At 36.7% G+C, this 15738-nt stretch overlaps 1 protein-coding gene across 5 annotated transcripts; it reads left to right on the top strand.

The window, feature by feature from the left end:
• The first annotated feature begins 172 nt into the window (after window positions 1-172).
• LOC126863875 (excitatory amino acid transporter 1-like) lies at window positions 173-15451 on the top strand. Of its 5 annotated transcripts, none has more exons than XM_050614541.1 (9): window positions 173-436; window positions 6490-6932; window positions 7844-8127; window positions 11172-11572; window positions 11873-12067; window positions 12178-12361; window positions 12544-12972; window positions 13038-13172; window positions 13275-15451. In XM_050614541.1, exons 3-9 carry the CDS (start codon window positions 8108-8110, stop codon window positions 13420-13422), a joined length of 1512 nt encoding a protein of 503 aa, XP_050470498.1. In that variant the 5' UTR covers window positions 173-436; window positions 6490-6932; window positions 7844-8107; the 3' UTR covers window positions 13423-15451. The 5 variants fall into 5 exon arrangements, with proteins under 5 accessions (XP_050470498.1, XP_050470500.1, XP_050470501.1 ...); XM_050614543.1 differs by having other exon boundaries at window positions 6490-6687; XM_050614542.1 differs by lacking the exon at window positions 173-436 and adding an exon at window positions 3704-3724.
• Window positions 15452-15738: the final 287 nt, after the last annotated feature.

The raw sequence follows: 15738 nt of genomic DNA on the forward strand, positions 1-15738 counted from the left end.
CATCAACTGGTGGAACTACAATTCAAGTAGGTGAACGCGATTGGCCCAACCAGTAACTGAAAGTTACTCGAGCACCAATCACGTCAAGCGGCCCATAGAACTGGTTTCTTTCTCCCTTCTTTCCAATTTCCCCACCACCCGCGCGCTTTTCGAACATTTGGCTCGAATTAGATGTTTCTAGTTGTAGCACAGTCCCGCGACTGTCATCACAGAGTATAGGTACATGAAATCGCGAGTGGAGCGTCGTGTTTGCACATGCCTTTTGTTCTTTCTATCATCTGAGTCGAAACGAACCTGTTATCATTTTTCCAGTAAACAATCGTCTTCGTAAACGCGTTTTGTCGCAAACGAAATCGGTGCGTATTTAATGTGCACGCGTAGTGTTTTGTTCCAAATACAGAAATAGACAAAAATCATCGACGCACAATTGCTACAGGTAAGAAATTTCATTTCTACTTTAATTATGCGATAGTTTCTATTAATATTCGTACGCTCTTTAAAACAGAGCAACTTTATTAAAATCGAACCAAACGACGACTTTTTTTTTTTTTTTGCAAGTTAGAAGGATTGTTTAGTAGATGACGTATAAACAAAATTAAAAAAGAATTGCAATTAGTTTTTCCTGATTAGTTTCGAAGATTTGTGCCAGTTATATACATGCTGAACATTTTATCGAAATCGGTTGATGCGAAAATATGCGGCAGGTGTCGAGAGATGTACGAATCTTTAGATTTTAGACTGAAAATCGTGAAAAACTGCGATTTTCATCATTTTTTCATCAATTTCAACTTGTGTACAACCGGTATATATCTTTGAAACGTGTCCTTTAAATTTTCTTTAGAAGTTGAGATAAAAATGTTACAGAATGTGGCCTTTACTTATTTCTTCGTGATTCCGATTAATTGCAATTTCTTTAAAATTTTGTTTATACGTCATCCGGATGATCCCTCTAACTCGTCAAAAAACTTCAAGTCGTTTGGTTCAATTTTAAAAAAGTTATTATGTGTTTTAAAAACTGTTCAAATATAAATGGGGTCCACTTATGTCCTGCATAACTTGTCACAATCGTCACAATTGTATCAATATACGAGTTTTAATTAACGTTAAAAAATTTAATGTTTTGTTTGTTCAAAGTTAGAAAATTATAGCTTGTAAATACAAATATTCCTTGGTATGGGGAAATACAGAATGCAATCTTGTGATTTGCAAATTTGAAAGAAATATACGATACAGTCCTAACACGTGTCGGTGATAAAAATATAAAAGTATCAGGAGATAATTACGAAAAGATACTTAAGTCTGTTTTTCATCGTTTATGATTTTGTATCTTAGACTTCTACGAGCTGGATGTATAATAAAACGCGGGTTTTTAATTTTAAATTGAAATTTCCGCGCGCATTATGTGTTCTACAAAAAAGATATAATACATACGAGACTTTCGTACTTACGCTTTTCATTAGTAAGTATAATGTTCTTTTAGAATATAATCTATATTTAATTGCATACGTTTGAAGAACTGTATAGTCATAGGCGTAATATCAAGCATTTGGCCATTATATTCGCATCTATCATAAAATAGATGCATATTTTGTAGTCATTTATCATTTTAAACAAACAGATACAAGTTTTATACAAGTTTCAAGTAATAGAAGTAAAATGTATTGTTCTTGCTTGTCTATTATCATTTTGGAAAATAGAAATACGCGTACGAATGAAACTATCGATTACACTATGGCAAGACATCATAAAAAGAGATTCAAAGCTGAACTTGTTATATTCATCGAGTCACCTTCCTCGAGTGATTTTTCATTTCAATCTCTATTCAATTTCTCATTTTCATTTTACGTTAGCTCTTTCTCAATCATTGAGAAGCTTCACATTTATCGAAGTGAGAGCGAGATTAGCAATTCGAGAATCGTAGCACAGTTAGATTATCGATAAACGTATTACAAACTGTGATCAAAACTATAGAGATGGCATACTCGCCATAGACTAAAACTTCCAAATATCACATACACATATATGTACATAATTGAATGATCATACTCGTTGGCAGACTATGTCATTTTATCAGTCTTACAATATCCGTAAACATGTTGCCATATGATGATACAAAATTATGTAAGTACATATAAAATGAACAGGAAATATGACGCCTTGTTGGTTACCTTGATAAACTCTGGGGCATCTTATAATACTTATCTACTAAATACATTGATCGTATAATACAAACACAACGACCAACATTTGGAACACCGGGATTTCAGTTTGTTTTCAACATGATGATTTTCAATAAATATTTATTTATTAACAGGATTATGAAGATAAGAGTCGAATACGTCTGCTTAAACTTGTCACCTATTTGAACAGTGATTTCCTTACCGCACATTAATTTTATCATCGAGCGCAGACAAATGGTTCTCGCATTAATCTTTTCAAACTTCATTACCATTATGTTAATGTACGTTGGAAGTTTTTATCACAATCGTTATAGATCGCTTTATTTCTAATAAGTACTATGTTTTCGACAAACGAATTGTTTCAGTCATGTTTCTATTTTTTGGAGAACTAAATATTAAAATTAATTTAATCTTTTTCTTCTTTCTGTACATCCTAAACAATTCTTTTTCTTCTAAATAAAAAATATAAATGTCTAGACATATAACGCTAAACAAATCGTCATGAATAATCAAATCTCACTCTTAAGTTTGCGGATAAATGCAACTTCATCCTTTTTTTATGAAAAGATTGAGATACCAATGCCTTATATAAACCCGTGAATAGAAACGAGGTTATGGTTCGTTCGGCCTTTAACTTGCTCGATCGTTTCGCTCGTAACTTAAGAAAGGAAACCACGTGACAAATACGAATCTCCAAACCGATACAGTATATTTGAGAATAGCGAGAAATGGGCATCGATGACGTTCGATTTGACGAAGCGGCCATCGTATCATCACCGAAAAACGAAACTGCTGATTGCAAATAAATATGTAGTCACAACTAAATATAATTACTAGTTTATCGGAAATAGATGCATTTTCTTTTCTTATGCTCGTCGCGGTTCCGCGTCTAATTGACTTCATCTTCTATTACTTGCATCTTATTTTTTACTGTCTTGCTTCGCCATGCTGTTTATAGTTACGTAACTTTCTTGATCTTGAGTCTATTAAATAGTACACTGAAACATTTGTTGTAGCTGTTTGAAGAACAAGAATTAACTGACGAATAAGAGAAAAGATATTGCGATTCGATAAAATATCAACTTTCTTAGTAGCGTTGAACATTATCGTTTAATGTAATGTAAACAGTGCAGTAAAAGTATTGTTTACGTTTTCGTCGTGTTAGAACATAAACTGCGTTTCCGAATAACAAGTTATGTATACAGGGTGGTTGGTAACTGGTGGTACAAGCGGAAAGGGGGTGATTCTACGGTAAAAAAGAAGTCGAAAATATAGAATAAAAATTTCTTTTTTTAATTTTTCCATCGAGACAACGATCTACAGTGAGATCCGTTATAACGAGACGTGGTAAAGTGCACGCGTACCGAGCGAAAATTCAAACTCGATTTTCTCAAAAACAAAGCCTCGAACGAAAAATTTTTATTCTATATTTTCGACTTCTTTTTTCGCGTAGTATCACCCCCTTTCTGTTTGTACCACCAATTACCAAGCACCCTGTATACTTTGTTAATGAATACGCTGATATCGTACTGTTTGAGAGTCAGGTAAGTTGTGCGATACAGTTTTATCGTTGAAATTTGCATTGAAATACGAGCGTGTAAAAACTTGCACGATATTGCTTAACAATACTCTGATTATTGTCTTAAAAATTTATACGAAAAAATGATAAATGATGAAATGATGAAATGAAAAATGATGAAATTAGAACTATTAGCCAACTGACACGAATAATTCGATAAGACCCTCTTTTCTAGGTCGTCCAGCAAAGATCAAGGTTATCGTTTATAGAAAAATATCCGGAAAAGTCATTTCGGAGGTCATGAAAACTTATTACGTACATATATGTATTTCGAACTGTCGGAAGACCTTGATTGATAAACTTATCTCGTATAATATTCGTTATATGAGAAGATAATGTTTGTAATAATACCCGTGCAAAATTGAAAATTATAGTGTTTTTACAATTGTAGCTAATTGGTTGATTCAAGGTTTATAAGAAAATGAAAGTTGATAGCCGTTGAAAATCATTTTAAGTAACTGTTAATTAGTGAAACAAAGAAAAATAGTATATTAAGTTAAGGTGGGGAACTAATTGCGCATTTGCCAAATGACAAATCGCCACCGAGAAGTTTCAAACGCACGAAATTTGACTGCCATCGGTGAGAATTAAAATTTTTTAATAGAAATTTCCAATGTTTCCAGATTGGAAGGAAAAGATTTAAATTCTCTTGTATCGCTTATTCAATTTTTCCATATTTTTAAGCACGCTATGAAATTTCATTTGCGTCGTGCAGAACGATCAATTTACCGATATAATTGCACGTAATGAGAAAAGGGTAACGCGTTTTCGTTCGGCTAAATATACGGGTAAAAGTGAACCATTCACCTGACTGAACATTACAATGAATATGATACATCGTGCGTATTTAACACGGTACACTAGAAGTCCATTTATAGGAACGAAATTTTAATTAATGCCCGATTAACTGAACTTTTGCTGGTTGGATTCACGCGAGCGCCTATTATGTGAACGAAAAATAACAGGCAGCGGGGAAAATACGCGAGCTCCTATTATTATATCGAACTCCAATTGTACAAACTGTTTGTCCCTTGGTTCGACAAGTTCAGATAAATGGAATTCTACTGTAATGAAAATACCTTTTCTATTAACAATAATGGTAAAAGCATTCTGCATTCGATTAAACTGTGTTACTGCCTATCAAGAGATAGAAGAGCCAATTTGGCTCTCAGTGCATTCTAATTGCCACTTTTACTGTCCTTTAATCCCAAACGAACGTTTTTATACGTTGCTCGTTTTATTCGATATAACGGTAAAATAGGCGTATGTCGTGCTGCTGTTCACTAACTCGATAAACCAAAAACGGTCTAATACGATGGGTACACGTTTACTTAAAACAAAGGAACGTTCACAAAAGAACATTCGAAGTTTCCGCCTACGTTTTGATCCCATAGCTGCTTGTAATCATCAGCTGATTGCGTCACGGTCCGGTTTTATAATAGTTCATTAAATTGCCGGTAATTCGTGGTTGTGGGGCTATTTTATGTAGTATAAATGAATGAACATTATCGTGCAACACTTTGAAGCTGTTGCACGTTAAGGCCAATTTACGAGTCCGTGAACTACGTTGACTTTCCTCAGCTTTTCTATTTTTTAATTTCTTTTTTATAATAACAGAAGACAAAGATCGCGTGCAAATCTATAAACTAAGATGAGAGTTTACATTTAAAATGTTGTTAATTTACCTTGAAATTCGAGCAGGTCTTGCAATTAGTCTGGGTAATTAATGTTCTTTACTTCTCAGATCCCTTGCGTTAAATTATGCGAAGTTATGATCACGTAACATGCGTTATGATCACGTAATGAATACGCGTCGATGACTAATCGCGAATATACATTCGCGCTATCGTATAATTGTTTAATTTATAGTGGTTCTTTATGGACGAATACGTAATCGTTTCCATAAATCGGCGCGATAAAAGCCACTATGTGTTCAAAGAATTGTTATTTCGTATCTTCTGCTTTCCACTCGTCGTCATAATAATAAGAAATAAAAGAAGAATAAATCAAGGTTTCGTTCAAACGTAATATCATTTATACGTATGTCTATAAAATTTGATGGAAATCCATAAATCTAGAAAAGAGGAGAAAAATATGATATTTGGAAACGTATTTTCTACAGATCGTGATGTATATCTAGGCGGAACACGCATTGTTTCTAGATTCCGTCGAACTGAAGAAACACTCTAATGGCCCGAATAACAGCGAAAGGTGTTGTTTCGCGCGAACAATCCGTTAAAGCTTTCTTCCTCTTGACACGAAACGACAAAAATGACCTACTTATGCCGCTTTGCCGTGGCAATCCTTACGCGTGAAAGGATTTTACGATTTAGGACTCCGAGATACGAGATTCGTGAAACGTACTGGTGGCCATCCTTCGTTCAATTCGGCGCACGACCCGAACGAAATTAATTATAAACTTGACCCATCTCGACCCGTCCTGTCAGCCAGAGATGCCCGAAAGTATTACAACTTCCTTCCTCCTTTCGAATAACCGCCTACGGAAAAGAAGTTGCCATTTCTTTTTTTTCGTTTCTTCTCTTTATCCATCGTACTTGAACCGAAGAAACAGTTTCGAAGCTGCAGAACTTTACAAATTTACATTAATCCATTAATCATTAAGGGTCAATGTTGCGAGCATAGGATTAGTTTAAACGCAAAGCAGAAAAATTTTGGAAACGACAAGCTCTTCGAGACTAATAAGTCTAATCAAGTAACTTTCCTTCGCAGATCGAGAAACCATCGATCTCCGAAGAAGCTGTACGTCGCGATTCGCTCTTCGATCGAAGATCCACGAGCACCGTCGTCAATATCGTCGTTATCATCATTGTCGTCGATTTAATCCCGCTAGGAGAAGAGACATCGGAGGAAGAGGAGGTTTATTGTGGAAGTCGGAAGGAAGGGATCGGTGTACATGATCGGAGGAAGGTGATTTGAGGAGAGAAACAGAGATAGACAGGGCAGGCGACAAACAATAGACCCGGTGCTCCCGATGGGGTCGTAGTTGCACGTATTTGTAATATATCTGACGATGATAGGCCAGCACGGCAGGAAGAGATCGTCGTAGGGGGATCACCATAGCTAATCGTACCACCCAAGGTGGCACAGATTGAGAGCTCTATCAGCACACATCCTCTCCTGGTCGAGCACGAGTACCCGTCGACGTTCACCCGGTACGCGAGCACCTAACCACGTATATACGTGCATTTTCATTAAAATCTCGACTCACTTTCTCCCTGAGTGTTTACACCACGAGCACGATGTATCTGCCCACCTTTACCTTCCTCTCTTTCGAAGAACCACTCGCATCCGATCTCTGCCACTTCCACGCTCACCGTTTCCAACGGTGTGACGAGCTTCGAGACTTCCGGATGTAATTACTCTTCTTTTTCGATTCATCAGATCGATGATCGCTTCGTATTCGTAATTGGATTTCGTTGGATAATCGCAAGCGATAGTTAAAGTACACTGTACGATACGATCTATTTGTATGCAAAAGATCTTGGGAATTTCAGATATTAATTGAAATACTTCGGATCGATAAATTTATCGTTCTTGCATTCAGAACATTCGAGCAGCTTCCGGCTGTTAATTAGAATCCTTCGAGTCCTTTGTATCCTATTCTCTTAGTATCTTTCGACCGTTAAAACATTGGTAGTATATAAGGGTTGACGGTATATGAAGAAGACACGCATGAAACCTGAACGTTTTGGTCAGCCGTAACGACCTCCCACTCGTGAAAACGTCGACTTTAGGCGTAGAAACAATTCAACGTAAAAAGATTCGACAACTCCCGAAGGAAGTTTCCGGATCACTCCAACGTTCGACAATGCGAGAAAGTGGTACAAGTGCATCTTTCGCAAAACTTTTATGAGCACATGTAATAATATATATTTTAATATTTAGAAGCACATACACGTATTTTGTACGACGTATTTAATACCATCTCTCTAATACCATCACGCAGTTTATACCTGTACATCCTCGAGATCATTCTTTCGCAAATAAGATCTATAAAGATCTATACGTATAATGGTTCCTCGTTCTTTTTTTTTTCTCTTTCCTCCCTCTACGGTGACAACAGCGATTCAAGAAGTTAGAATCCGAGGCCAATACCATCATCGGCGATCAACGGATCAACGGATCGGATATCGTCGATCCCTTTTGAGCCTCTCGACCTCTCCTGCTCGTTGCACGCCGCCTTCCCTTCCCCATCGGGGCGCGAGCCGCACACACAGCAGCCGCTTCCGGCTAACCGGAAGTGACGCTCTATGCGAACGGTTGACCACCGTCTTTCGTCGGGATACCAACACCACGCAAACGTAGGCCAGCACTCCAGACGGGCATCATGGAAGTCGCCACTGAACTGTACGTATTCATTCAGTTTTCTTCCTTTCCTCTGCTTCTTATCGCTAACTTTGTCTTTGCTTTTCTTCCATCCTGCTATATTTCATTTTTCTCACCACAGATCACATTCAGTTTCGTTTTCTTTGGATTTTATTCAAATAATTAGGACGCGATTAATTTTGAAGACGGACCTAATGCTTTTGGATCCAATCACTGGACAGTGACATTTATGCGAGTTTTAGAAATTGGATATCGCGCGTTGGTCTCTCGTGGTAACAGAAACATCTTTGAAACTCTATAAAATACCTTGATGAGTTTTGTCGTCATCGGTGAGTTTTATCGAATCTTTTTGGAGACCTTGCAGATCCTTTGGATCGGTGGATTCGCGCTAAAATCGTACGAGACGCGCACCCATTAAGGCGACATTGACAGACAGATGAAGTTTCTCGTTCGTGTAATTCACTTACATCACCGGTTCGACTAATGAATTCGCGTAAAAGGATACAATTGCGAAACTGAACAGCGGCTTACCCGGTGTCTACTTTTAAGCCTATGAAATTTCTACGAAAAGTAAACAGTCCCTTCACTTTTGCCATACCGTTTCCTTTTGCAGTATTCCAAGTGACATCAGAAAGCACAGAAACTGATCGCTCGAAAAGCCGTACCGTGAAAGTACAATTTGATAATTGTCGGACCAGTTAAGATTAATCCCGGCCAACGTCGATGCTAGTTTGTCGGAATGATCCACGTTAGCGTGACCTTGTCGGCGAAGAACATTTTATTCGATCTTTTGCAACATTTAAACGTCAAAGTTCAAGGAGTTTCATATTAATTTGAATCTTTATGTAATTTAACGCTACGCGTCGCTTAATTGCCATATATTTGCAAAAGAAGAGAGGAAGGAAGCTTGTAAAAAGACAAAGGAAGGTCTAAGAAAACGAAGACTGCATCATCGTCTAAGCTGGTAGCATTTTATTGTTACGAAATATGCGTGAATACAAGCTAAAGATTCTGATAAATTGGATAAACAAATTAAAGTTCTACGGGCTTTAACAGAAAATTATCAATGTTTGAGAATTTTGTAATCGAGCTAGAACAGCCAAGAACTGGCTGAAAGGACGACGACGTATCTCCCGGCAAGGTCATCGACTAGCGAGCAACAAGACTTTCAAGAATGGCCAGCAACTCTCTCGAAGCATACTTAACACGAGGTCACTCGTAAAGACTCAATCAAATCATAACGAAGACTACTGACCCTCGGTTCAAACGATAGGTTACGATAAGCATCGGCGCTTTTTACTTTGTTCTCAATTTGTAAAACGTGCGAGGAAGATCTCGATCAAAGCCAACTACTGTTCGTAACCGTAAACTGGAAGCGCGTGTGTCACGGTATAACCACGGAACGTGGTTCGTTTGAAAATGAGGAATATTCGATAGAAATGGATTTTTAACTCGCAACATCACTATAATACGTGTGTTGTTTTACGAGCGATTTTCTGCATCATGAGGAAGAACTTGAACGACGATGACAGATATCTGAAACCGATGAATTCGATGAATTTGAGACGTGGATACGTACACGGAAATTTACGTTTCGTATTGAAAAACTCTAAGATCCAATATCTTTGTATCTATACTTGAGTTGTATCTATACTTGAGATCAAAATAAGAGTTATTAGTCTCACTTGTTATTCGGTAATCGTAGAAAGTTAGTCGAACTATTAGAGTATTAAGCGTTCGAGTAACGTCTAATTCTACGTGTCAAACGAATTGACTGGTTTAATTCGATTAGACTCAAATGTTATTCACGCATGGTTGAATTAAGGCGCAGCGAAATATGTGCGGAGAAACAATAATAAAGCTAGGACAAATGACTGCCAATCATCGTGCTTTCCTGCACACTCATCGCACGCGTGGCTTCAACACTCGGCGTTTTGCTAATCATGGCTAGCAAATTACGTTTATCGTATGTCGAAAATCAGATCTAAAAGGCGTCAAAGTTACTCGCAAATTGAATTTAAATTTATGCTACGCTGTGCGTGTTCGATAACGTTGTTTGTAACGCTGATGTTCGATATGCATATAGGTAGTAGATAAATAATATTTATATGACCAGATACCAATGTAATAAGATCGATATATATTATAGCTATATTTAAAACTCCTGTTACTCGCATGCATATTTATCAATGAGCTATTAATCATTCAAGACCTTCAACCTTTCACGCTGTCACGACTAAAATATTACACCATAAAAAGTCTGCTACTATTTGTACACATTACGTAAATGCTATTTTATAAAAATATAATGTATTCGTAGAGCCTGGTAGAGTAGGTCTTCCACTTACGATCAAATATGGAAGATTAGAAAAGCTATCGATTTTAATAGAATCTTTATTTGTGTGCGTAGGTAACTTGAATGACCTAACGTAAACGGTTTGACTTAAACAAACGGTTTGACTGACTTAAATAATTTTTTAGTTTCTTTGGTAAGCAGACGCTATCGAAACCATTTCCGAAGGAGCACTCTAAGAATATCGCTTAGGATAGCTGTATACTCCGCCTAGAAATCGATCGTGTTAAGATTCTTAACTCGCGTCACGCATGCCTCTCGATCGTTCACAGATCGAATATATAAAATTCATCGAAGTTGCCAACGCATATGCAAATAGGGAATGACACATCGCGCAAAGAAGCAAAACAACATGCCAGAAAAACTACGATCACTTGCGATTCGAAGGAACTACCAAAGCAGCTACTACGTAAAAATAACTAAATGAATATTATAGAGAAAAGGTTACATAGGCGAAAGAGTCATGACTATTTAAACATAACGTTACCTTTCGTCAGAATGTAACGGAATTCTTTGTCCTTCTTCTAATACTCGCGTCATTTAGTCGGTTGTCGTTGAAACTAGTCAAACCAAGTTATCAGACCCGTTAACGCCGTTAAGGGACTAATTATCGCAATTAACCCCTTGTACCAGCAAATCATCTGTTTTCGGAATAACAACCATTGCGAGTACGTTGTAAAAAAAGTCATTTAATCGTGAATGTCTATTTCAGGTCACCATTGTCAGGGTCCGATACACAATGCAAGATCACCGAACGAACTTCGTATTACCCCCAGGAGCCGAACAAAAGGCCAAAGACCAGACAGGAGAAGATTCGATCGTGTTTCAGGCACAATTCTCTGACTATTTTAACCGTCGTCGGTGTGTTCGGAGGAGTGATCCTTGGTATTATCTTGAGGAACGTGCGGAGTCAAGGATGGACGCGCCGCGAGATCATGTACATCAACTATTTAGGAGATCTGTTTCTGAGGATGTTGAAGAGCTTGATCCTACCGCTGATTATATCTAGCTTAGTCTCGGCCATTGGATCTCTCGATCTGTCATTGAGCGGCAAAATTGGCATGCGCGCTATAGTGTATTACATGGTGACCACTGTTAGTGCCGTTATATTAGGTCAGTAAAGCTAAGAGATTTCTGATATTCGAAAGTTATTTAATATAGATACTAGAATGACAACATAATGGTAGTAGAGCAGGCAGAGTATCGTGTAGAATGTAGAGGAACAACGTCATGACATATTATAGGAGTAATAACAAAAAAAAAAAAAAAAAAGAAAAACGATATTAAGATGATATAGTAGATGCAAATGATACAGAATTTACATAAACATCAGTAGTTTCGCGATAACAATATGGTACTGGTGCGATGTAAAGCGTTTCACGCGTATTAAAAAAATGTATGATTTCGTTTCAGGTATCATTTTGGTAATTAGCATTCAACCGGGTGTAGGAAATGATCCGGATATTAAACCAAAAGAACGATCTCAAAACGTTTCAACCATCGATACGTTGATGGACCTAATTCGGAATATGTTTCCTCCGAATCTAGTAGAAGCGTGTATCTCTCAACATAGGACGGAAATGCAGAAACCGGCAAACAGTACATCAGGTTGAAATCTTCCTTAAAAAAGAAAAAGAAAAATCATTTTATTTTATTGAAATATCTAGCAAACTATAGTAGTTACAATGGATACCTTAATACATTGTTTGTTGAAATAGATAACATGGATGATTGGGAACCAGTGCAAAGGAGCGTGCCGGGAATGAACATCATGGGCCTGGTTGTCTTCGCCACGGTGCTAGGTATAACACTAGGAAAAATGCAAGAACAGGGCAAACCGCTGCTCCTGTTTTTCGAGTCCTTATCCGGCGCCATGATGTTGATTACTCATTGGGTGATTTGGTAAATTCATATTTGACGAAACTACCTTGTGAAAGGTATTCCGGTCTCCAACTTTCTCGCGGTACCATTCAGTCCCAGACAATAGCATCCCGAATTCTATCTACGTTATCACGAATTTTTATACATCACGAAAATAAGCTGTATAATTCTTTCGCGTAATAATGAAATATTTTATTCTGCAGGTTGTCGCCTGTGGGTGTCTTCTTTCTGGTAGCCTCGAAAATTACTGACATGCAGTCGCTGGACGAAGTGGTCGCTCAGCTAGGAATGTACTTCCTCACTGTCTTAATTGGTCTCTTTATACACGGTTTCATAGTTCTTCCATTACTATACTTTGTAATAACAAAAAAGAACCCGTTCAGGTACATATCCAACTTAGCCCAAGCGTTGGTCACTGCGTTCGGCACATCCTCCAGTTCCGCTACGCTTCCAATCGCTATCAATTGTCTGGAAGAGCGAAACAACGTCGATCCACGAATTACCAGATTCGTCTTACCGATTGGTGCTACCATTAACATGGATGGTACAGCCCTGTACGAAGCCGTGGCTGCGATTTTCATCGCGCAAGTGCGTCAAGTTAGTCTGAGCTTTGGCCAGCTGGTAGCAGTCAGGTAACTAAAATATAAAACAAAGTTTTCTTTATATAGCGTTAAAACTTACACAACAATTTCTATAGTATTACGGCGACTGCAGCAAGTATCGGAGCAGCTGGTATCCCACAGGCAGGTCTGGTGACGATGGTAATGGTGCTGGATACGGTTCGACTTCCGGCTGACGATGTTTTCCTAGTTATCGCTGTCGATTGGTTGTTGTAAGCACTCGTCTTTGCTCATTCCCCACCAATATACTTCGTCTAGTTTGTTCATTAAGCTAATATTGGATTTATATGAAACGTTAATCGTTGGATTTGCAGAGATCGTTGCAGGACGACGGTGAACGTGGTGGGCGATTCCCTAGGAGCGGGAATTGTGAATTATTTAAGCAGAAACGAGCTGGCTTCGTTGCCACACAATACACAGGCCCAAAACGGAGCGGATCATCATACCACAACTTCTATATGAGATGAAAATCGTATCGGTATTAATCGGTATTAATTGGTATTAATGGAGAAAATTTGAAAATTCTGGCAGGAACGATGAGCGTTCGCTTTTTTCAACACTTTGCTCGTTAAATTGCTGCACACTCCCACCGAACTTAACATTTTTCAGGTCGAACACGAAGTTCAGTAAGCATAATAATTCTTCGAAAGCAACGACAACGCATAGTAGCACTTGTGTAACTACTATACCATAATCCGTTTTGTTCGTAGCAAGTTCGTAGAGATCAGTCTTCCATTACTCAAGAAGAGACTTCGATGATTCTTGTACGATAACGTTAGAAGAATTAGAGCGATATTTTTTTATATTTAACCGTACAGCTGCCAGATTCGTTCGATTTGCGTACAAAAAATAATCAAATAATCCGATCATGTTTTAATGGTCATATTTTTTTTCCGTTGATTTTATGTTAAGTTGCGAGGTCTAATTGAAATGGTACGAAACGACAGGGATTCGAAGAATCTAGATCTGATTTTATCCAAGTTGGAGCGTGGAAGCACGCTGGGAACGTGATTTGTTCAATTGATTCATCATGTGCCATATACTTTAAACTGTTAGAAAGTACAATTGTCTAGCCTGGTGTTGTTAAGTTTCGAAATATTCCGATATTTTAAAATTTGTACGACCTCATTTCCTGAAGACCATTTATTTATTCAAACGAATTTATCCGATATCACGCGAAAGCGTTATAAAAGTTAACGGTATAATGAACATATTACTGCCTAAGTGTTTTCTAATTTATTCTAAAAGTGTTCTTCTTTATCTTATTACCTCTGAACTCGTTTACGGCGAAATATCATTCTCTTCTCGCGAATCAACGAAGTTGTTGTGCAAACATTTCATTTCAAATTGCATCTTTTCACGAGTTATAACTTTCTTACGTATGTATACTTAGAAAATTCGATGGTACTTCAAAGCAATACAGGAATAGTGCGAATACAGTTGAGATATATCAAATCCTATTGTAATATATGATTATTTTAGTCACACCGTTTGTATTAACGATAGCTATATCGCATCAAGCTATCACTTACATTTCGATCTTTGTCTTCCATTATTACATTACGACCTATAATCTTTTTATCGATTTCTAAATTCTTAATGGTACACCTATAAAATATTTCGAATTGAATTCAATTCCTTATAGATTTATACGCCTGTAAAAAGATTACGGAAAGATGCAGAAGAGATGTTGTTTCAAACTAGTTTCAGACTAGTACTATCTATAGAGAGCCAGTAAGAAGAATATTATGATGTTCAATATACCTCACTGCACTAGACGAAAAAAAGTGTTCAATTATTAACTAGAAAGTGAAAAAGCGTATTTTATTATCATCTGACGAAAAATAATCGAAGATGCATTATCACGTGTACTCTTTTGTGCAGTTACATTGGTGCATGCAGAGAATGTAACTGAACAGTTAATTTATATTTGTAATTTATTTACAACATTATATCGTATGTGGGGATCATTTAATTGACTCAAGAGACGATTAAGTATGTTACACTCTTTTTCCTTTTTGCATAATTAACGCCATTTTTTTTTAATGACAATTAAAATAACAATGTCAACATGATATTTTATTATAAAATAAATTCGTAAATTATTTAAAAGACCTGATCAATACGGATACATACTAACTTTCTAATCGTAAAAGAAATTGTGTATAAAGAAAAAGGATAACCATGATTTAATAAACATTCAGGAAAAATTGAATTGCTCTTCAGTATCATTATTTAGGAAGGAAATCAAGTTACAATGCATGTTTAATATTAAGGTATGATTCAAAACTAATAATCGTATTATCGTAATTAATCCCGTGAATGGATATACAGTTACACCTTATAATCAAATTCTATTAGAAGAATTTATGTACCTGTACGTAATTAAGTATTTGCCATAGTTGCTTAAAAATATACTGTATAATATTTATTTGTACAATAAATGTACAAACTGACGTAACAATAAAGTTATTGCTTATTTCTAAACAAAGTTAGATAGATTTTTTGAATATCAGTTGTTTTAACTCGTCGAAAAAAGAAAATATATATATTTTTTATACTTAATATTCGAATTGCTTCTCCTTCGTTGCATGGGTTAATTCAAGATATGAAATAATTCATTAAAATAATTACTGAAAATTATTTATTTCAATCGTAATTCTATCTGTGCATAATATAACATTTTTTTGGTTTTATCAATTACATTTCGATTTGCGTTGTCATGAATAATATTAAGTGGCAGTTGCAGAAAAATAAGTGTATATTTGGGATGTTAAA

This window comes from Bombus huntii, chromosome 3 (genome assembly GCF_024542735.1).
Source record: "Bombus huntii isolate Logan2020A chromosome 3, iyBomHunt1.1, whole genome shotgun sequence".
NCBI classification, from domain to species: Eukaryota; Metazoa; Arthropoda; class Insecta; order Hymenoptera; family Apidae; genus Bombus; species Bombus huntii.